The sequence below is a fragment of the Dermacentor albipictus genome, chromosome 1 (genome assembly GCF_038994185.2).
Source record: "Dermacentor albipictus isolate Rhodes 1998 colony chromosome 1, USDA_Dalb.pri_finalv2, whole genome shotgun sequence".
Classification (NCBI taxonomy): Eukaryota; Metazoa; Arthropoda; class Arachnida; order Ixodida; family Ixodidae; genus Dermacentor; species Dermacentor albipictus.
In genome coordinates this window covers 503,258,019-503,281,258 of record NC_091821.1, presented here as the reverse complement: position 1 = coordinate 503,281,258, position 23,240 = coordinate 503,258,019, and the positions used below count along the sequence as shown (strand labels likewise).

Here is a 23,240-nt window from a genome sequence, read left to right as displayed (position 1 = left end):
CCGGCCATCGTGGGCATTCATTGCAGGCGGCGCCACGCTCGTCCATTGAAAAGAGCGGGTGCACGGTGCACTAGCCAGTGTATATATTGTAGACACTAGCGCGCGTATATTGCAGCAGCTCGCTCGGTGTACTTCTAAGCACCAGCTGGTCGCCCAGCATTTCAGAGTAGCGATTGTACTGCTCGGACGAACGCTGGAAACCGCTTCGACTGGAACGCTTCGACTGGAAACATGACAGATAACAGCTACGCTGTCCAGCATTTTAGCGTCTCGCCCATGACTATCGTCAACGGTGGTAAGTTGTTTTTGGCACGTAAAACCCCATAATTTTTTTACTGTGGAAAGGTGGTAACATTTGCTCAAAACGCTGCAGCCTGTGCAGTTTGTTTGTGTGCGCCGTCGTACAACTTGCAGCAGAAGATTGCTGTGTAGTTTTCGTTGATAGTGGCGTCGCGAAAGGTGTATGATGGTCTGAGGCGGTCTGCCGTAGTGGTTGGTCGTGGCTCGCGGACGCTCCTGTGGACGAGGCTTCAGCGACTTCGCTCGTAGCTAAGCACTCTTTTATCTTTATTAGCTAGTGTTTTGAAGTGTTTTCTTTTGCATGGAGTAGGGGCGCAAATTTTGAATTTTTGGTAGGAGTAGGAAACGTACCGGCTTTGTCTAGGTCTGGCGGCTCCCCCGTTAGGCCTAGGGGGTAGTTCTTTCAGCTAGCTCTTCGGATTCTTACATGGAGTTGGGAGTGATAATTCTTTGTTTTTGTTTGGGATAGCGGTCGAGGTCGGGTTTGCGTGAGTGATTCGGCGAACTTGCTCGTTGGGCCTAGGGACGTAGGCCTAGCGATGAAATCGAAAAACGTGAAGGCCGCGGGGGACGGGGAGCAAGTGCAGTGCGACGAGTGCCTGCGCTGGTGCTTCCTCGACGAGACTGAATTCCAGAATTTAGCAGAAGCGGTGGGGTCTAGCTTCACGTGCAGGTCGTGCGAGGGCGTCAAGGAAGCCGTCCAAAAACTGGAAGGGAATTGGGCGGCTAAGTTTGAAGAGCTTAAGGCAAATCTGAGGGAGGAGCAGGAGAAGCGGGTAGCACTGCAGGCGAAGGTTGAAAATTTCGTCAAGGTGGAGGCGGCCCAGGCCGCGCAGTTGGTGAGGACGGTGGCCGAGCTTGGGGAGGCGAAAGAAAGGAGCGCCGAACTGCAAAGGCGGCTCGACGCTCTTTAGACTCGGGCAGCGGATAATGTCAGGTCAGGACACCAAAGCGAGGGCGAAGTGGGAGGCAGGGAGCCAAAGCAAGCGGTCGCCAGCTCGCCGCCGGTGAATCGGCGTAGCTATAGCGAAGCAGCGCAACACGCCCCGAGTGAGGCTACGCTGCAGCCACAGGAAGCCGGGAAGCAGGGAGAGGTAGGAGAGAGTGAAAGGGTGATTATCGCTGGCGACTCCAACATGGTGCTCAAAAGCAATTGTGGAGAGGGTGAAAGGCGGCAGAAGAGTGGTCGTAGGGACATTTCCAGGGCAGACACTGGGTTCTGTCATGGAGCGAGCAAAAGAAAACCTCGCGGAAAATGCCCACGTGCGCAACCTTGTCGTAGTAGCAGGTGGGCTAAATGACGTCCTGAACAGGAAAGGGCCAGGACTAGCCCAGCGCTTGGCGAAGGGAGTGGATGACTTGCGCGAGCTGTCCCCTCAGGTGCAGATCGTGGTGTGCATGGTGCCGGAGGTGCCTGTGCGTGACAGTCACGTACAAAGAGCCGTAATGGCTGCCAATGAGGCGATATGGAAAATGAGCCGAGAGAAAGGCTTCGAGATTGTCGAAGTAAACAGCGAAGTGAGAAGTTGTGATCGTTTTAAACGAGACGGGATCCACTTCAATTACAGGCTGGCACGAGAATGTGGGCTGGCGACTTGGTGGTCGCGCTGTTCCTTTTTTAGGGGGCCCGCGGGCGCTCAGGAGGTCAGAGTAGATAGTAAAGAAGGTACTCCAGGGGAACATCAGAAGGCCATAGGAGTCGATAACAGAAAAGGGAGGAAAGCAAGAACAAGAGCTCGCCATGCAATAGGCTACATAAACATGCAGGGCGGCAGAAGAAAGGAAAAGTGGGCAGAGATTGAGGAGCAGTTACATAGAGAACAAATAGGGGTGTATGCGGTTACACAGACGCACCTTAGACTCAGAAGAGCCGCCAGTTCTTGAGAATTATGTATGGGAAGGGTGCAATAGAACCAAGTCGGAAAGAAAGGGAGGGGGAGTCGGAATGCTCATCCATCAGGGAGCCAAATGGAAAAGAGAAAATTCACAATGTCAAGAGCATCTTTGGTTATCAGGTACAATGAGTGGGAAAGAAACTTGGCTTGGAGTTACGTATTTGTGGACCGGAATAAATTGCACAGAGAAGAATAAAGAGTTAGTGGAATGCATAAGCGCTGATATTAGGGGTTTCGGGAATGGTGCTGAGATAGTCCTATTAGGTGACATGAATGCCCACATACAGGATTTAGATGGCTATACCGACAATAACGGGAAGTCAATGCTAGACCTTTGCGAGCAACATAACCTCGTGATCGTGAATACAGGGCCTAAGTGTGAAGGACAGATCACGTGGGAAGTGGGAAACCGGCAATCGACCATTGATTACTGTCTGATGACGGAAGGAATTCATGATAAGTTGAGAGAAATGGTGATTGATGGTGATCATCAATGGTGATGATGATTGATGGTGAATAGCAGCATAGTGAGTGATCATAAACGCATCATTCTGAAAATGGGATATGTGGTTGGGAAAGAGAGCAACGAAAGCAAAATGGCCAGTCCAAATTTGAACGCTGAACAAATGGCACATATAGTCACTAGAGTGGAGGAAGAAATTGGCAAGTCGCCAAGTAAGGGGTGGGAATATGGTGAGCTTCTAAGTGTAGTAACGGCAGAAATACGGAAAGAGAAACATGTTCATTGGAAAGGAAAAAAGAAACCGAAAAGCTGGTGGAACAAGGAGATACGAGAAGCGATCGCCGAACGACAGAAAGTATCTCGAGAGCACAGGCAGGCAAAGAAGGCGCAGTTGCCACAGGATGAAGTAACCAGTAAATGGGAATTATACCGGGAGAAAAAGTATATGGTTCAAATACTGGTGCAAGCAAAATTAAAAGGTGAAAGTGAAAGTTGGTTGTCAGAAATACGTGAGAAAAAGAAGGCCGCACCTAGAATATTTTGGAATCGCATAAAATTATTAGGCAGGAAGTCAACAACAGTACAACATATCCTAGACGAAGATGAAATCAGACTGGAAGGAGAAGCAGCAATAAATTGCATCCAAAAAGTAACAGCCGAATCTTTCCAAGGCAAGGGCGAGGTTGTATTTGAAGAAAAAAAGAGCATGAAAGAGACCCAACGGGGAAAGGAGCTAGTGCTTACAAATTTAAACTGGAAGAAAGCGGAAGAGAAAATTCCTAAGCGCACAGCCACAGGGCTAGACGAGGTTCCCGTTAGGCTGATAAATGAACTGGGACCAAAATGTAAGGAAGCTCTCGTGACAGCAGTAGAAAGAACTTTACAAGATAGACGAATACCAGACAGTTGGCGACAAAGTAGAATGAATTTAATTTATAAAGGTAAGGGGGAGAAAGACAGAATTCACTCGTATAGACCGTTGACCATTACATCAGTAATATACAGGCTAGCAATGCAGGCAAACAAATTAAAGCTTCAAGCATGGGCAGAAAATAATGACATTTTGGGAGAGCTTCAGAATGGCTTTAGAATAGGTAGGCGTTTGGATGATAACTTGTTTGTTCTTACTCAGTGTATTGAAATATCAAAAGCACAAAGCAGACCGTTGTATGTGGCCTTTTTGGACATTACAGGAGCATACGACAACATAGACCGCAGCATTTTGTGAGATATTCTGGAAGGGGAAGGCTTAGGTAACGATTGTATACAGCTTTTGAGAGAGATTTACCTAGAAAATACTGTTTGCGTTGAATGAGAAGGGATGAGGAGCGCGGAGAAAGTTCATATCAACAAGGGACTGAGGCAGGGGTGCCCTTTATCCCCGCTGCTGTTTATGATGTACATGGTGAGGATGGAGAGGGCGCTAGAAGGAAGTAATATCGGGTTTAATCTCTCATACAAACAGGCAGGTACAGTAATAGAGCAGCAACTCCCAGGTTTATTTTATGCGGATGATGTTGTGTTGCTAGCTAACAAGCAAAGTGATTTGCAACGTCTGGCTAATATCTGTGGACAGGAAGGCAACAATTTAGGTTTGAAATTTAGTGTTAGAAAATCAGGTGTTATGGTATTCAATGAAAACAGTGAACAGACAGTGGAGATACAGGGCCAAGAAATACCTCGGGTAACAGAATACAAATACCTTGGTATATGGATAAACGAAGGCAACGGATATATGGAAACACAGAAAAAAAACATAACAGTCAAGGGGAAGGGAAATGCAGCCATAATGAAGCGCTGTGCGCTATGGGGATACAATAGGTACGAGGTCCTCCGAGGTATGTGGAAAGGGGTAATGGTTCCAGGACTTACTTTTGGAAATGCGGTTGTTTGCTTTAAATCAGGGGTACAATCAGGACTCGACGGGAACCAAAGGTCAGTGGGTCGCCTCGCATTGGGCGCTCACGGGAAGACTACAAATGAAGCTGTGCAGGGGGATATGGGCTGGACTAGTTTTGAAGTGAGGGAAGCTCGCAGTAAAATTGAGTATGAAGAACGGCTGAGGAATATGGAGGAAAGTAAATGGGCTGGGAGAGTGTTCAGGTATCTGTACAGGCAAAACATTGATTCACAGTGGAGGAAAAGAACTAGGAAGCTTACCAGCAAGTGTGCGGCCTGTGGGGTGGGCAACACAGCAACAAAGGTCAAGCGGAAAGTCGGAGAGGCTGAATTAATCTCATGGGTGGCAGCAATGGAAAAGAAACCTGCCATAAGTAACTACTTAAGGGGAAAAAACGAAATTGGGAAAGAAACCATTTATGATAACTCAAAGGGAAGCTCATTTCTTTTCGAAGCGAGATCGGGATGCCTTAGAACACGCACCTATAAAGCGAGATATAAGAAGGAAGAAGCATGTGCTTGCTGCGGTAAAGCTAGGGAAACAACGGAGCATATTTTATTAGAATGTGAAGACGTCTATCCAGCGGTCGATTTAGGCACCACTGTCCTCCTTGAAGCCCGTGGGTTCAGCGGGAGCAGTGGTAAAGCAAACAGGTCCGCAATAGACATCAGTAAGAGGCGATTGGAGGATTGGTGGAAGAAAAGTAGGGAAACGACAAAGGACGGAGACGTACAAAAGCAGAGTTCGCAATAGGGTATCAGAAAATTTGGACATGGTAGTTCATAGTGTTTTTTTTTTTTTTCATTGGTTAACCTAGGTAGGATATTAGACAGCATAGTAGCAAGAGCTTGGTGGCGCAAGCCACCGCCCCGGTCCAAAGGGGACGCTCATAACATCCATCCGATCGTACTGGGTCGGAGCTTATGATGTGAAGGCGTGGAGCAATTGCTCACGATGCGATAAAGTCGTTGCTTTTGCAACGATTGCTTACTGAGCTTATCAAAGTTGAATCTGATACTTAGTTCCGCGTTCTGCAAATATGTGTGATAGCTCCCGCCCTCCTTGTTTTGTTGGTAAAACCGGCAATGTCGTCCTGCAAACGCCCGTCTCTTGTAGTTCATATTTTTAGGACAAAGTGAGCGTTCTGACGATAGCAGCAGCCAACGCCGAGACTGTCGTATCTTTTCACCGTGTCTGCTTATACCCGTGCATCTATGGGAAGAAGGGCAAAATAAAAGCTCGAATTTTTGTTAGACACTACCACATAATGCCACAAAAATGAAATGTCGACAGTTGAGCAAGTTGGTGACCAATCATCTTAACAAGTGAGGCACCGCACAGGAACATGACATAAAGAAGCACAATGAACCGACAAGACAACCGCTGCACTCGTACCTACGTTTTATTTCGAAAGAGCAACGGTAATATGTATGCACGAGCGCAACACCGTGCATCGGTGAATGACGCTATTCAACTCAATAACAGGAACAAAACATTCTTATTTGAAAGACATCCTATCATGTCTCTCTATGAACACACTGTTGTTGCAACACAAAAGGTCACTTAAGAGGGACATTCATTCACATATAATAGAGCATCATTCAAAATGTGGTCGCTTGCTGCTTTTGAGTGCAACCACAATTCTTTTGAACCATAGGGATCAACTAACAAGAAAAATCATACTGGCATTTCATATTGGAAAATGAAAAGACGTGTGTTAGCCAACCACCTGTGATGCTAAATAAGTGCGAATTGTCATTTTTGCAAAGCCAGCAAAAACATGGCAAGTTTGCTTTCAAACAGGAATGTTTCGATCCTGTTAAGTACTGCCATTCACTGTTGCACAGTGGTTACTGTCACATAGTGTTGTGTTGGTGCGTATGTATATTAAAACTGCTTCTTTCGAAATAAAGCATAGTTGCGATTGTGTGCAGTGGTTACACCCCCGGCACATTGAGGCGTTGGCAAGCCCCAAACCTGTGGACAGTTTCGGATTCCAGTTGTGATCCCCCCAGCTCCTTTTGTGTGCTAGAGGCACCACCAAAGTGTAATTAATAATGGCACATTGTTGCAATGTGGAAAAAAAAAGAAAACAACGAAATTCAAGGAATAAAAGCACACCGGCCACGAGGCATCAGCTTGCGCAGCGACCAACTTGTGACGCTAAGTTCAGCGCTACCACTTCGAGCATATCATTGTTTCATGCATAAACATGCATGAATATTTATAATATGGTCAGAGTGACGAATATCTTATAGAAATGTAGGAGTGAACATAACATGTTTAGAAAATAGAACACAAAATTGCAAAGCAGCAGAGTTACACATATGGCAAATGAAGCACTGAAAACGGAATAAATGTATAGTATGGAGAACGTTCATTGCAGGATTAAGTTATCATTTGTAAGTAAGTACTTGTGTTGCAATATCTATTGTGTTGTATTCATTATTTTAGTGCTACATTTTCACCATGTACAGTACAAAGTCACCTTGTTGCCTGTGTGAGGCATTCCTCAAAAGAGTGGAATCGCTTATACCTGTCAATAATTCAGGCATCTTATTCTATTTCCTGAAAACATGGGAGAAAGGGGAGATGGAGTACTATACCATGTAGCAGTGTGGTCTGCTGTTATTGTGCTGGCACCTACAGTAAGCAGAAAAAAAAAAAAGAAAACGGGGCCAGATCAAGAGAGGTCGGAGTGATTCTGCAGCTTTCTGAGAGCAGTTTTCAAAGTTGTCAAACTAAGGGTTGCGGGGCTTTTAGCCACAGTCTTGCGTCATTGCTATAGCACATATCTTGACATGCTGTGTTGCATGATAAATTGCACAAACGTGCATACACTCCCCATTTTCAATTTCAAAGTAGCCTGCACCCCTTCTTCCAAGAGAGTGCTGCTTGCATGGAGTGTTCTTTGCAAGTCCTTTGTTACTTACTAATAGTTTGTATTTATATTTCAATTGTCTGGAAAATGTTTCGAATAGTGGGCAAGGCCATATCTGCTACGATGGCACTCAATGAGGGGCCCATCACAGATATATTTTTCATTAAGAAGCAGGACCTGTAGAGTGCCCTGCCTTTGCTGTTAGTTTATGGTGAAAAACTGTGAACTATTGCATCATCACATTTACATGTCTGACCTGTCCGATCATACTTCAGTCGGAAGTTCAGTGTGTGCTGTGCTTATTTCTAATCCTTCATCAATTTATGTAGTACTGAAGTGTAGTGGATCTGCTAATCATCGAAACCAACACCTTACGATAAGGCCAGAGAACCGCCAGTAGCTCTGTTGCCAGATCACATGCAACATTTGTCTAATATATATCATCTTCAGCATTTACAGCATGCATTGTAATTTTGGGTAGTGCCCACTTGACCATTTCGTCCAACAACCTGGTGTGGCACCTGACCTAATGAGTGGCTTAGTCAATATGTGGTTTTATGTGCTTGGTGTCAGCAGAAGGTGTAGCTCTTTTTCTTTCCTTTTTTTTCTAGTCTACGATATCTGGTTTGACTACACAGGAAAATGCCTGGATGACCTCAAGACTGCATTACAGGACAAGGTGAGAGATTGCTTCTTATGGTCTTTAATAATCTAAGTGCAGTTGATATCTGCTCACCATGGCATTTAGTGAGCATAAATTTATCTTGTAGTTATCAAAAGTCATCAGAAGTTCGAATCCTGTGAAGTTGAGAAAAATGTAGCACAAGAGTACTTTATGCACTCACACACACACAAAAAAAAAAGCTTCCATCCACTTGGCTGCAACAGAATGCTTCAAAGCGACCCTTTTTGGTGTTCTTGAAAAGTCAACATCTCATTTCAGTGAAAATTTGTCCTGTTCTGGGGCTTGAACCTGGCACTGCTGCCTTTCTGGGTCAGTCTGTCTGCTATCTGAGCTAACCAGGAGGCACGGAGCAAGAAACATTTAGGAGTGGAAACTCCGCTCTTTGCGGCGACCAGAAAAGGTCACAAGCCCAAGGAGCCACAATCATGCTGGCAGCCGAGAAAATTACCGCTGTTTCGATCGCCAAGGCAACCGGTCACATGTGTTGCTCGCGTTCAGCTGCTTGCCTGGCACAACATTCTATTGAGGGCGCTCACGCACTCTTCTTTAGTGCTGGTAACCTGGACAGCGATTGGTGCTACGCTTCAGCCATTTGAGCAGAGTAAAGAAAGCACCATGCATTCCTTTTAATGACCACTATAATAAGGCGATCTGGGGACGTATTCTGAAACGTTCGCCGCAGCGAACTTTTCGCACTGGCCACGCCTCCGCCGTTGCGACGCGCGCTGAATGGCTGCTTTGACAAAACCGGAAATTCACTTGCGCCACCTGAATTTCTGCTTTTGTCAAAGCAGCCATTCAGCGCGCGCCGCTACAGCGGAGGCGTGGCCAGTGCGAAAAGTTCGCCGCGGCGAACGTTTCAGAATACGTCCCCTGTTAGTCCCAGTTGTACGAGGCCCTATTGTTTGATGCCCACGCGATGGCTGCTGGCATTCATTGAAGGCAAACATGCCCTCAATTTCTTCGAGTATGTGACTAAGTTGATTTTCCTCAATCTCGTGGGCCTCACACACGTTGTGAACATCGCTTTCATTCACCATCGTTCATGTTCTTGACTTGTTGTATACACTCATTCTTGATCTTTTAACGGAGCATGACTGATATTCGATGATGCTTCCCGGGGAGTCCGCTTCTTTTTCGGGGATGTCACATATGCTGGAGACGAAAGAAAGATGCAGGGAACAGCCTCTGGACGCAGTCAAGTTTTTTTTGGGTGGTCCAGGATTATCTTGCCTCTAAGCGCACCATAGTATTTATCCTGTTAGTAAAGCAATGAAGGGGGTAGTTGGAGGACGTTCATAATTATGTTGCACTTAGTGTTACACTGACAGTTTAAGTGAAGGACGTGGACGCACGTAGCGCTAACTACAGACTGTTTAATACTGTTAAAGAAGGCGTTTATATACAAGGAGATATGGCACGGGGGGGGGGCGTATAGAAAGACATGACAAGGTGACGACATGTGGTCATACTTTGGGCCAGGACAAATTGTCACTGTAGCACTAAGCGCAACATAATCGAAGTATTTATCCTGTCTCATCATGTTGCTCTTGAAGTGCTTCTCGCAGACGTAATCTCTCGATGTGAGCTGATGGCCGTCCCCAGGAATCGCCGCAGCCTATGCTTGCAGACGTTCAGGATCATTCGGAGCCCTAAAGATGCTGACTCTTTTCCTGCAAGACTTGTACCTGCTTTTGCAGCTTTCAATGAAACGCCTGCGGTCGCATCTTAGTGTAGCAAATTCAGAAGGGAATTTGCGCCTAGCAGCGCTGTTAGTATTATGGCCCTCTAACAGGTACCGATAAGAAATGTTGCTCTATGCCTTGAGGGTGCACAAATACAATGTTACAGCATGCCTGCTGAAGCAAACGTCCGTGTCGTCTGCTTGTCATCTGCTTTGAGTGGAAGACACGGGTGCCGCCGAAGGGAGCACGCCTGAGCTGCATGCTTAGGTGTCTGCTTTTTTTTTTTTTTTTTCACTGTGGCTTGCATGACACGCCACAAGGTGCTGCCACTGCATGCTACTCGTCGGCGCATATTTTTGTGGCGTTATCAGGTCGCCCATGCTGACTGGAGTTTCAACTCGTAAATATTCTTCCTCCGTGCCAAGAGGCTGGCAAATGACAGTGCAAAGCATAATAAGCAACTCAAATCACTTGATGTTTGAAAAAAATGAGTCCATTCTCAAGTTGTTCAGTAGGAAAATAACATAAATTGGCTAAACTGCACTTTCTTTCATATTCAAATGCAGTACAGCTACTGTTGCTCACTAATCATTAACGACATAAGATGTCCTCAGCGGCTGGTACCATTCTAGTGTAACAGTAGTGGCACCCACCCATGACAGAAATGTCTCACATGTGAACCACTTCCTGGTCTTGGTAAATGTGATGGGCCCAAGCCCATGCACTCTATGTACAACGGCACACAGTGACTAGACCTACAGCAATATGAGCCGAGTTTTTTCTTGAAATGCAGTGAAATATGTAACTGCACGTTGCAGAATGAGAGCACAATATGTTGACCTCTGTGAACTTCCATGCAAGTCCAACTAATAATTTTATGCTTTTAGAAAAAAAAATTATCACTCAGGCAATTGTTGTCGGTCTCATTAGCAGGCCTCTGCACAGCAAGACATGTCAATGTAGGTACATGTTTCTTGTTGCCATTAGGTGGGATCTTCAGACACGTGTAATGTTAGGTGTGCTGTTGTGCCAGTGTAAAAGTAGTGTGCCCGCTCATTTCTGAGCACTGCAGCTGCCAGCATTGTGCCGAGCCATAGCACCAGGTTAGTCCACAAGCTTATTTCTCTTGCTCTCCAGGCATCCGGCCGCATACCTGCTGATATGCTGGGAGCAAGTGTCGAGCCCATTTTTCAGGAAATGGTCCCTGAATTTAACAAGAATGCTGACAAATTAGAGGTGGGTACCGCGCTAATGAGGTGACGCAGTAACTTGTGCAAGGTAGCGAGTATTTGAAAGAAAAGGAAGCGATAAAATGAAGAAAGCACAGGTAGCATTGGTGATAGTATTCTTTTCAGCTTTTAACTATTGAGGAGATTGTGACATTCAGCAGCATTCATAGTGGCTTTCAGCCAGTCAAGTTACGCGACACTTTACATTTCTTTATCGACTCCTTAAATTGTACAGCACTGTTCACCATTTTACAGCTGTAGTCAATAGTGCTGAAAGCTTGTAGTAGTTTCTTGGAACCAACGCTCTCCATGTTGTTAGTGGCACTCATCACTTCACTTAATTTGGAATCCTTTCTTGCCTGCATTTCTTCCTTTTGGCAATAATGCGAAAATATGTTGTACGTCTGAACGACAAACTGGGAAAACGAAGAAAACATTCTCACTGGCGTTTTTGGTAATAAATCAGTTTCTTCTTGTGAACTGCCAACAAATCAACAACTAAGCAGCATGTGGTTCTTCAGACTAAGATATTTTGCACAATCATAATGGTGCTGCAAGATATGACTGTGCCCGTTGTGGTTGCTTTGTGGCTATGGCATTGGGCTGCTAAACATGAGGTCGCGGAATCAAATCTTGCCATGGTGGCGGCATTTTGATAGGAGCGAAATGCGAAAACACCCATGTGCTTAGATTTAGGTGCACACTTAAAGAACCCCAGGTAGTACAAATTTCTGGAGTCCCCCACTACGGGGTGCCTCATAATCAAAAAGTGGTTTTGGCACGTAAAACCCCATTATTTTTTTAAAATGTAACCGCTGGTTATTTGAAGACCATTTTTGTGCCATCCATTGCAGGTGATATGCCTTAGGTAGCAGGTTCCAAAGATGCGCACCAGAGTCCTCATCTCAGTGTGACACAACATATTGTAACGATGTTAGTAAAACAAGGATATTTATTAAAGGCGAACTTGTGCCCACAAGTAAGTCACTGAGGTCGTGCAGAAATCCGCAGCAGTCGCATTCTCAAGCTGGGCTCGTACCATCTTCCTCTTCTCCTCGCGTGACACCTCGTGCGCGTGGTGCATGCGAGCCGGGTCCAACTGGCTGCCCGTGCCACGAAGATCGCTGCCTGTTGCTGAACAACGCCACTGTAAGGCGTGCACAGTGCCCAATGCAAAGGGCGCGCAACTTGAATGTCGCCAAGTTTGTCGTGGCATTATCCCCCTCCTTACCGCATCGGCCCGATGCGTGAGAAGTAGGGATTCCTGTGGGCGCTCACTTTTTTTGTTGTTGCTGCTGTTCATGACCTCTCCTGGTAGGGTTTCATGCGGACAACATGCACAACTTCTGTGGAGTTTCGCCGTCTTGGGCTCTCGTGTCCAGCGGATTTCACTCCGTAAGTGACGTCGCTTATACGACGAAGTATTTCGTAAGGGCCGAAGTATCGGCACAGAAGCTTTTCAGACAGTCCACGGTGTCGCACTGGGGTCCATACCCACACCTTGTCACCAGGCTGGTAATGAGCTTCATGACGGTGCTAGTTGTACCGCCTGGAGTCGATGCGTTGGCGGCGTATTCGGTACCTTGCCAGCTGGCGTGCCTCCTCGGCTCGTTGCAAGAAATCATCTAGGTCAGATGAGTTGTGGTTTTCTTCATCTAACGGCAACATAGCATCCAAAGTTGTGGATACTGCTCAGCTGAATACAAGTTCAAACGGGATGACTCGTGTTGTTTCCTGAACGGCCGTATTATATGCGAAGGTGATGTATGGCAAAATTTTGTCCCACAGCCTATGTTCAACGTCGACATACATCGAAAGCATGTCGGTCAGTGTTCTGTTAAGGCGTTCAGTTAAACCGTTTGTCTGAGGGTGGTACGCCGTAGTTTTCCTATGATCAGTATGTGTCATTTGCAACAAGCATTTGATTAAGTCCGCAGTAAAGGCCGTTCCACGATCGATAATAACAACTCTGGGAGCGCCATGCCTGAGTACGATATTGTGGACAAAGAATTTTGCAACTTCAACAGCCGTTGCATTGTACAGGGAATCAGTTTCTGCGTAACGGGTCAGATAGTCCGTGGCCACAACTATCCACTTTTTGCCTAAAGATGATGTTGGGAAGGGTTCAAGGAGGTCCATACCGACTTGTTGGAATGGGGCTGTTGGTGGCTCTATTGGCTGGAGGAGGCCGGCCGGTTTTACGGATGGAGTCTTGCGCCTTTGACACTCGCGACAAGTCTTGACGTAGTGCTGCACTGACGCTAATAACTTGGGCCAGTAGTATTTCAGACGAATCCTGGTGACCGTACGGCTCACGCCCATGTGTCCAGACGTCAGCTCATCGTGACAGGCATGCAAAATTTCTTCTCGCATAGATGTGGGTACAACAAGTGAAAACTTTGTCGTGCTGTTCTTGAAGTTTCGCTTGTAGAGGACACTTCCTCGCAGACAGAACGAGGATAGCCCCCTAGAGAAAATATGCGGCAGTTGAACGTCGAGTCCCTCTAGGCGCTGTATAAGTCGAAGCAATTCCGGGTCATCTTGTTGTTGTTGAGCAATTTGTGACGCGTCAACAATGCCAAGGAACGGGAAATCCTCTTCTGACACAGTTGTCTCGACAGGTGCGCGTGACAAGCAGTCGGCATCGCTGTGTTTCCTCCCGGATCGGTATACGACAGTAATGTCATACTCTTGAAGCCTAAGGCTCCATCTTGCTAGTCGTCCGAATGGATCCTTGAGATTCGCCAGCCAGCAAAGCGAATGGTGATCGCTGACTGCTCGGAATGGTCTACCATAGAGGTAGGGCCGAAATTTACATATTGCCCAAATGACTGCAAGGCACTTTCTCGGTTGTGGAGTAGTTGGCCTCTGCTTTCGAGAACTTAAGGCTGGCATAAGCAATTACTTTCTCCTGGCCGTTATTCCACTGCACTAGTATGGCACCGAGCCAGACGTTAATCGCATCGGTATGAACTTCAGTGTCGGCTGTCTCGTCAAAATGGGCAAGGATTGGAGAAGCTTGCAGGCGTTTCCTTAACTCGTCAAAGGCGTCTTGTTGGCTTTTCCACATGAAAGGTTGATCTTCTTGTCAGTATTGTAAGGGGCTCGGCAATGTTTGAAAAGTTTTCCACAAATCTTCTGTAGTATGCGCATAAACCCAAGAAACGTCGCACTGACTTTTTGTCTGTGGGTGTCGGGAACCTCGCAACAGCTGCTGTCTTTTCGGGATCTGGCCGAACGCCTTCAGCACTGATGACGTGTCCGAGAAACCGAAGTTCATCGAAGCCGAATTGACAATATAGACATTTGTGAAATATGTATAAGAGGGAGCTATATTTACTTGTGGCTGAAAGTCAACAAATTGTTATTAGCATTGTTAACACACATATATAAGAATGGTTTCGCTGCTTCTTGTCCGATATTTATTGCGAAACATTGATTCTTTACACAAATCATTGACCTTGAAAGGGTTAAGTGCTGCTATCTGCTTTCACGTAAGACCCACATGCATCATTCTGGTATCAGTAATGGGGGTAGTACTTGCTTGATGCTATCACAAGTCAAAGCATTGGGCAATGTCTATTATGCATTTTGAAGTGGTAGCTGAAGACAAACTGATGCTAGTGAAATTTGAATTCATTTTCCTTGACGTACACCAATTGTGTTCCTTTTGAAGATAACTGTGGCAAGGAGGAACTGACTTAACAAGCGTTCATGACAAGCTAGAAATAAATTAGTCCTTCAAATGAAGAAATATATTTGGATCTTTACCATTTTCTGTGTGAGCAACAGATAAAGCAAGTGCAAATGTGATGCGAGATTAGCAGCATGCACACACTTCAGTGCATTTTTTTTTTATGAGCAAGTGCCTCTGCACTTTTATCTTTGGCTGTTTGCTTGATTCTGCAATTCTGAAAGCCATAAATTTTTGTTTCATCTCCTACAAAATCACTTGCATGGGAAGCTTTCTTTGCCAATGTGCATTGTTTGTTAAAAATCTGAGCAGTACTGTTGGTGCCCAAATTCCGACAGGGTGTGCAAACACTGAGCGAACTGCATTGGTGCGTCATCTAGTGACAAGCTCCTGTTGTGTATCATCCCCTGGTGGCAACTGTTGCACTAGTGCACTAAACCGGAATGTCCCGCCACCTCCCTTTGCTGTGGCCATGCCTGGAGCTCTTACATTGACATCACACAAGCCTCCCCTGAACTGCTTATGCAGGACTTCATGCAGCACATGACGCATGTGCCATCGCATGTGCTGCTTCCGGAAGATGATGTGCATCGGCAGTTTCCTGACGAGAGGAGACCGAGCGTGTCCTCCCTTAGGGCCCAGCTCGGGTCGCTGCACAGGCGCATTGCTCAGGTAAGGCAATGCAACCACATTATCTAGATTGCTTGCACAAACATGGTGCTGTCTAGCAATTGATTTATTGCACAGGGAAGACTGGCCTAAATTCACCGTGATGGTTCAGTGGCGCTCGCGTGGCACTGGTAAGCACCAAGTCGTGGGTTCGATCTCAGCCGTGGCAGCCACAGTCTAATGAGGGTGGAATACAAAAATGCTAGTGTGCCGTGCCTGAGGTGCACATTTAAGAACCCCCAGCCGTTCACTACGGCGTCCCTTATAGCGCACTGTGCAGTTTAGAGATGCTGAACTCCGTAATGTAAACTTAATAAAAAAAAAAATTGTGAGCCATTTCACTCTGTAAAGGTGGATGAACAGCAAAGCGGTTTGGCACACGATACAGAGGCAACTTGGAATTTTGAACAAAGGTACAAACATATTTATTGTCCTAATCTGTGGTCATCATGGTGACATAGGTATTCCCTCACATTCTCACATCACCTCTGTTATTAAATGTGTCCGTCGCATAAGACGGAGGGAGAATAAGCATTTTTATTGGGTGAATGCAGCTTTAGAGAGGTGTCCTCATTCCAGAATGCCTTGAGCTCGGGCCGCGTGCTGGGCCCTTGCAATCGGCCGTTGCTGATCCTCGAGGTCGGAGCTGGCCAAGGCTCTCTCCCAAAGCTCGTTAGTGGAGTAAGGGTTCGGAGGATTTAATGGTGCCACTCTGCAACCCCCTACTATGTGCCTGAGGGACCCCGGCTCTGCGCAGAAGCGGCATTGCGGAGAGAATGGTGTAGGGTCTATGAGGTGATTTCTGGTTGGGTGGGGGAATGTATTAACTTGTAAAGCTCGGAGGAATCGCTCCTGCTCTCTAGGTAGTGACTTGTGTGGAGGTGCATATGTTCTGCGGGTTAGCTTGTAGTGTTGTGTGATGTCTTGGCAAGAGACTAGAGGGTGCATGCGCTCGAGTTCAGATTCCTTGGCGTCGGCTCGGTGGGTCAGATCTCGCGCCACGTGGTTGGCGACATCGTTGCCAGGAATGCCTTGATGAGCTGGCGCCCAGATGATCACGACTGATCTCGTTGGCGGCTTTTGATTGATGATCCAGAGCGTAGTGGTATGAATTCTGCCACTAGCAAAGTTGCGGCACGCCTGTTAGGAGTCGGTCACTATGACTTCAACCTGTTTGGTAGAGCGCGAGGGCTATGGCCGCTTCCTCGGCATGCAGGGGATTGTTTCGTGTGAGCGAAATGCTGCTTTGATGTTCTCTGTTGATGACTACGGTGGCTGTTGTGGCTGCGCGTCTGGAGTAAGAAGCCGCGTCCATGTAGGCTGTAGAGGGTAAAGTCCTGTATCGCTTGTGTGTGGCCAGGGCGCAGGCCTCCCTTCGCCTGCGTGGTGCACTGGGTGCATATTACGAGGTGGAGGATGTACGGTGATGTCTCTCCGGATGGCATGGGGTAAGCTCGCAGTCCGAGGCGGTGGATGGCTCGGAGGGGCAGAGAGCCCCAGGTGTACGAGAATGGACCTCCCTGCTTCCGTAACTGCCAGCCTTGTTTGCTGACTCGATAAATGTGCCTCGATCAGCTCCTCGGCAGTGTTGTGCACACCTAGTCGTAGTAGGCGTTCTGTGGACGTACTGATTGGCAGGCCCATCGCCTGCTTATATGCCTTTCAGATCATTGTGTTGATTTTCTTGAGTTCCGTCTCGTTGAGTAGTGTGTGTGGCATAGCGTAAGTTATTAGAGACACGACGAAGGCTTGGACAAGCCGAAGCGTGTCCGCCTCCCCCATGCCTCTTGTCTTGGTGGTTATTCGCCGGATGATGTGCGTAACTTGGGCTGTTGTATTCTTAAGCTTTCGAATTCATATTGTATTGGTGCGATCCGACTGGAAAACCGTTCCCAATATCTTTATGCTCCGAGACGGAACGATGGTTCCCTCCAATTCTATGTTGATAGTGGGCGAGTCAGATGTGTGCTGCTTTCGCGGTGAGACCAGGTGTAGCTCCGACTTTTGGGGGGCGCAGCTGAGCTCACATGACTTACCATAGTCGCTCACCACGTCTGCAGCTTCCTGCAAGCGGTTCTCCATTTCCCCGATGGACCCTGTGGACGACCAGATGGTAATGTCGTCGACATATAGGCCATGCCGGATCCCTGGGATGTTATCGAGGAGCAGCGGTAGGCCTATTAGGGCGATATTGAAAAGGAGAGGGGATAACACTGCGCCCGGTGGTGTGCCGCGCCCGCCCAGTAGGAAGGGGTTTGTGGCTTTGTCCCCGACCTTTAGGATGTCTTTTCTGAGAGGAAATCTACGATATAGGAGTACGTCCTGGCCCCACAGCCCAGCGCGTTTAGCCTCTGTAAGATTGCTGTGTGCTTGATGGTAATAAATGAATGACAATGAATGGCTCATACCCCCTTAAGCAATGGCTCATATCCCCAAAAATGTGGCCTTACAGCGACCGAAAGAGAAGTGATATTCTATACTGGAAAGATGAGCAGCAACAGAGCCAGCTGTGGAAGACAGCAACGCTTTAGCCATCGCGGATGATAATTTTTTTCACAACAGAGGCAGTTGTGGAAGAAGACGACAATGAACGCAGTGGCACTAGCACGTTTTGCGCGGTTGGTGCTGAGAATGTTTGAGCAGTCCTTTTTGAAAAAATTGTATGCAACATTTTTTTCAACAGCATCTGTTCTTAGCCTTGTGTTTGGGTCCTACGTATGACAAAAGTAGTTCAAGGGCATGTTACAGGTCCACGATCCTATGAGGGTTTGTGCCACTGAGCTTGGACCCTTTCTGCACTATCATCAAGATCAGCCCGCATGATTTGTTTTTGTCAACATCTCGGACATATTTGTTTTCCAGATCCTAGCCATAGACAGCTTCGCTGTAAAATTGTTTAATTTTTCAAGCAAGAGCCATAGCAGTTAGTGCAAGAGCTGGCATGCCCTCCCTGTGACAACGTGGTGCCTTGGTGTTTATAAACGAGTGCTGATAACTGGCAGTTGATCCATTGTGGAAATAGTGCGCTCACTGGTTCTTGTGCAGTGTGTTTGATGAGGGTGCTGCTTTTTGATGCAGGCAGATGGTTAGTCACATGGTATTTTTAATTTTCTTGTGGGTTTTCTTTATCATCCCAAAAAAATAATGGGGCAAAAGTACCTGGCTGGAAACATGCCAATTTTAAGTTTCTTCAAATTTCATATGAATTCATCATTGACAGCGTGCCATTTGGAGCAGTAGTTAAAAAAATATCTATCATGTAAAGGGGGTTTGAGGTCGTGCATACTGCACCAGTGGCCGGACTCGGGCGGATACGGGCGGGCGAAGGGGACCGTAGGTCTGTGGCGCAGGCCTCGAAGCGACTTTCGCGTACGTCAGGGGAGCGGCAACCGGAGCCTGCTGGAGAGAAGGTGGAATGTGGTCGGCTACCTGCTCCTTGTTGACAGATTGGAGAGCGGGCGCCAACGGAGAATTCGACTGGCCGTGTGTAAGGGGAATTGGAGAAAGCTGACAAGCCACCTCTTCACGGACGAACTCCTTGATCTGCAGCAGCAGCGACGTGTTATCCAGGGAAACAGCTAAGCTCGACATTGAAGTCGCCTGAGGAGGAGATTGGCGGGTGGCTATGCGGTTTGCGGAGTTCGTCGAAGCTTTCGCAGAGACTGTCGCCGGATTTTTCGCCAACAGCATCTGGAAGGCGTCATCTTCAATGCTTTTTAAGATACAGCGGATCTTCTCGGCATCAGCCATTGTGACATCAACGCGGTTGCAGAGGTCTACAACATCTTCTATATAACTTGTAAATGTCTCCCTGCACTGTTGCGCACGACTGCGCAAACGTTGCTCGGCGCGAAGCTTGCGAACGGCGGGGCACCCGAATACCTCCGTCACATTAGTTTTGAAGGCTTGCCACGTCATGAGATCATGTTCATGGTTGCGGTGCCACACGCTGGCGACACCGCTCAAATAAAACTATACGTAATTCAGTTTTTTGGTGTCGTCCCAGTGGTTGTGGATGCTCACCCGGTCGTAGTCAGCGAGCCAGTCTTCTACGTCACGGTCTTCGGTACCGCTGAAGATGGGCGGGTTGCGTTGACACGCAATGGGCCGGGCAGACCACGGTAGTTACCGGGGCAGCGAGATGTGGTTGCGGTGGTCCTTCTTCCGGCATAATGAAGACAGGCTGCAGTGTCTGGTTGCGAAGTTCCAGAATTCCGGTTGTACCTAGCACCTCCACCAATTGTAAAGGGGGTTTATTCGGGTCGTAGAGAAGCAGCGACCAACGCGGCAACAGCAGGTAGGGCGCAGCCAGCGAACGAACTGGGTACGTGCCACGCGCTGGCAACGGGGCTTTTCAGCCTGCCGATCTTCTTTGTCACAATCAATCTAATTCTAATATCTAATTGCAATTGATATGTTGAATGACATCAACAACGAAATTACTGGTGGCTGCTCTACTCGACTGTGAACAAGATGTACTTGGTTCTATTTGCGTAGAATGACGAAGGCTGTGATCTCCTTAATAAGCCCATCAGCACTCTTTCATAATACATTACAGTCATGATACACTGGCCTACAACCACACTTCTGGCATTGCATCGCGGGATGGCCATCCATACTCATTCTATTTAGGGAACATTTGCACTTAATCACTGCGGCAATTACACAAGGCCCACTTCCTTGAAACAAAAATGAAAACAGCTCCTGTGTGATTGTGAAGGTGCATTTGCTATTCTCTAAGCAGTGGTCCCCTCCGGGCAGTCGCAAGTTAGCCATTATATTTCGATAGTACAGCGAAATGGGAAAGGGCCCCTGAAACGGTTGGGACAAATTTTGTAGACGTGTAGGGTACAGCTAAAGTTAATAATTCACACCACAATTTGTGTGAAACATCTCGTATTAAGAGAGCTAGGGATGATTACAAGTTACCCTCACTCCTCCATAGTCATGCATTTTCTCCTCAACTCATTCACCGAGTGATTGGGGCTAAGCTCCGCCTTCACTGGCTCTGCGTCATGACGGCACATCGTGTCGTCGACTTCCGGTTCTCTGGGAGCTAGCGGGCTAGCGTGCCAAGCCTCTCCAAACTCCGCCAGCTGCTTGGCAGCCAACCCCAAGTGAGATATCCAAGCAGCGTGCGTTGTGAGCATTCTGTCGCAGCGCTGAACTTGTCTGGTATTCCAGTAACCACAGGCAAGCTGGGTGTTTCAACGGATGGCTGGAGGCATAAACTCAAGCTGATGAAGGAACTGTAGCGTAGACGTACGTGAGCAGCCTGATCGGTCTGCATGGTCCAGCCACCTGTTGGCGCACAGGTTACCAAAGTGCTAATATTGCTTTAACCAAGTGTAAAACATTTTAAACATTCACAAAAACAATGTGTTAATGATTACACTCGTGCAAAAAATGTATGCCAGCAGCAAAGAATACATTTCATTACTGCTACTGTGTGTGGTTGAGCTCTGTGCCACATGGTGGCTGCATTGTGCAAACCATTCACTATTGCAATTGCGCTTACCCTTATACCGGACTTGCGAAACGCTATTGCGTTAGTAATCTTCCGGTGTAAAGTGACAGCTGCAAACGCACAAATCCTGGCGTCGATCAGATAGCGGCAGTCCGATGCGCTGCAGCCAGTCTGCTGCCTTGCAGTCTTGAAAGGCATGACAGTTCTCTAAAGAAGATAATCGAAGGCTGACTTACGCACATGCTACCACAATTATTTATATGGCATGCTTTGACTGCAAGACACACTTCTTCATTCCTGTGGCAGCATGGAATGTTTGTCCTTGAAATTGGGATTGCATTACACTGTCATGACATCTGTGACAATGTACTGATCGTCGGACAGCATTCTGCCAGTCAACGACTCGCTCGATAGGTTTTTGAGGCTACAGATTAATCTGCCCAGGGCTAATGTCGTACACAAACACCGAAGAAAATGGGCGCAGGATGGTGCCACAATAGCTTAATCGATAAGAGCATCGCATGTGCAGTGTAAAGGGTGTGTGTTTGGCCCCTAGCTTTGGCAAGATTTCTTTTCAGCCACTTTTATGTCACTTCACTTTATTGTTTATACATTTAATTTAAACATACCAATTAACGTCTACTATGGCTTATGTGGATCTTTGTCACTTCATATTGTTGCGATAAACAAAAATTGAGTTTCTCAGATCCCAATCCCATTATTCTCATTAATTGCAACTAAACGTAATTTTATACGCTTCTCTGATATGGCATACTATAAACTTCTTTGTGTGCCTTCATAACGCCTGTTAAGTTTTCGTGTTGACTTCAAATGTTCTGCATGGAAGTGCATCTTTTTCGTAACTTACTGCCAACTGTAAACATGTTGACCTCAGATCGACTGCTTACTTTGTTTATGTCTATGTGACAGAGTGAATGTAAGGTATGCCCGTGACACTATGTTCTCCTTGCGCTGTTTGCTTGGTGCTACCTTTGCATGAACTGGTGCAGTGGTACCCTTTTCCCACATTCACAGGCAGTGGCAACGATAGAGAAGCACGCTTGTAATTAAACACACAATCTTGCTGGTTCATTCTGTTCTGCCAATGTTCATTCTTTTCACATGACTTACTCAAGGGACTTGAGGCAGGATGCAGCTATACCGTTTTTATAACTTTTGAATGCTTAGAGAAAAAAATTGAGCACTGATTAGATGATCTCTGCAAGTAATGCTAGATAGTGCATGAACATCATGGTAATATCTAAAAACAATGCTATTTTGCTTACGTATTTTCTGGGTGAATTCCTTTTTTCCTCAAATACTGCGATGAATTCTGTGTGTACACTCAGGAGACTGCACGACAGCAGGCCCTTAAGGAAGAGCTGGCCCGAAAAGATGTTGTACGAGAACAACTACAAGCCCAGCTGCGGATCGTTGAGGAGGCGGCTCAGCAAGCAGCTGAAATACGCAACAAGACCACCATGGTGGCAGCAGCGGGTGTTGCCCGTTCGCACCTAGACACTTAAAGGGATAGTGAATAAAAAAATTTGTCGCCGAGATTTCTGTCTCCAGTGATAGCTGTCGAACCGAGAGAGACCAAAACAACACTTTCTGAGGAGAAGTGAGCGAAAAGTAATTATTTTAATGAATATTTCTCAAATCACAGCACCTGCCGGCCTCCTCCGGAAGCTCTGGCAAAACCGGATGTCACGTCGCGCTTACCCACCTCGAGGCCCATTGCGAGCGACAGCGTTGCCATCTGGTGCATAGAGTTAGAACAACTCTAGAGGAAAAGCTGGGCCGGAAAAGTGGGAACCTCTAGGGCGCCGCCCTGTTGCTACTGGTCAATGTGGCCAGCGCAATTACTATTGAAAGAGCTGAGAACAAGTACAGGTCACCTTATGCTTTGACATCTAAAAATGCGTACCTGATGGCTTTATGAAGGTGGTACGTTAATATTAAAGGGCCCCTGAAGCGGTTCGGAGAAAGTTTGTAGGCGCGTAGGGTACAGCTTATGTAGAACATTCGCACCACAATTTAAGTGAAGCGTTACGTATTAATGGAGCTGCAAGCGATTAGAAGTTACCCTCCTCCCTAGCTATGCTTTCCTCCTCAACTCTCTCGCCGAGCGAGCGGCGCTAAGCTCCGCCTTCACTGGTTCAGCGTCACGATGCGACGTCACCACGCTCACTTCCGGTTTTTAGGAGCACGCCCCCTCCCGCGCGAGCCCTCTCAGCTAGCCGCTTGGCCGTCGACCGAGAGCTATCGAAGCAGCGTGCGTTGCGAGCATTCTGTCGTAGCGCCGAACGTGTCCGGTACTCCGCTAAAAACAGGCAAGCTGGTCATTTCGGCAAATGACTGGAGGCATAAAC

The 23,240-nt window shown here is 47.1% G+C and overlaps 1 protein-coding gene across 4 annotated transcripts; it reads left to right on the top strand.

Moving 5' to 3' along the window:
• Positions 1-22,427, top strand: LOC135909333 (protein MIS12 homolog). 4 transcript variants are annotated; one of them, XM_065441268.2, is made up of 6 exons: positions 1-295; positions 8,051-8,118; positions 10,947-11,045; positions 15,162-15,404; positions 15,480-15,532; positions 22,218-22,427. In XM_065441268.2, exons 1-5 carry the CDS (start codon positions 232-234, stop codon positions 15,492-15,494), a joined length of 489 nt encoding a protein of 162 aa, XP_065297340.1. In that variant the 5' UTR covers positions 1-231; the 3' UTR covers positions 15,495-15,532; positions 22,218-22,427. The 4 variants fall into 4 exon arrangements, with proteins under 4 accessions (XP_065297340.1, XP_065297338.1, XP_065297341.1 ...); XM_065441266.1 differs by lacking the exon at positions 15,480-15,532 and having other exon boundaries at positions 45-295; XM_065441267.2 differs by lacking the exon at positions 15,480-15,532 and having other exon boundaries at positions 63-295; positions 15,261-15,404.
• The last annotated feature ends 813 nt before the right edge of the window (positions 22,428-23,240 follow it).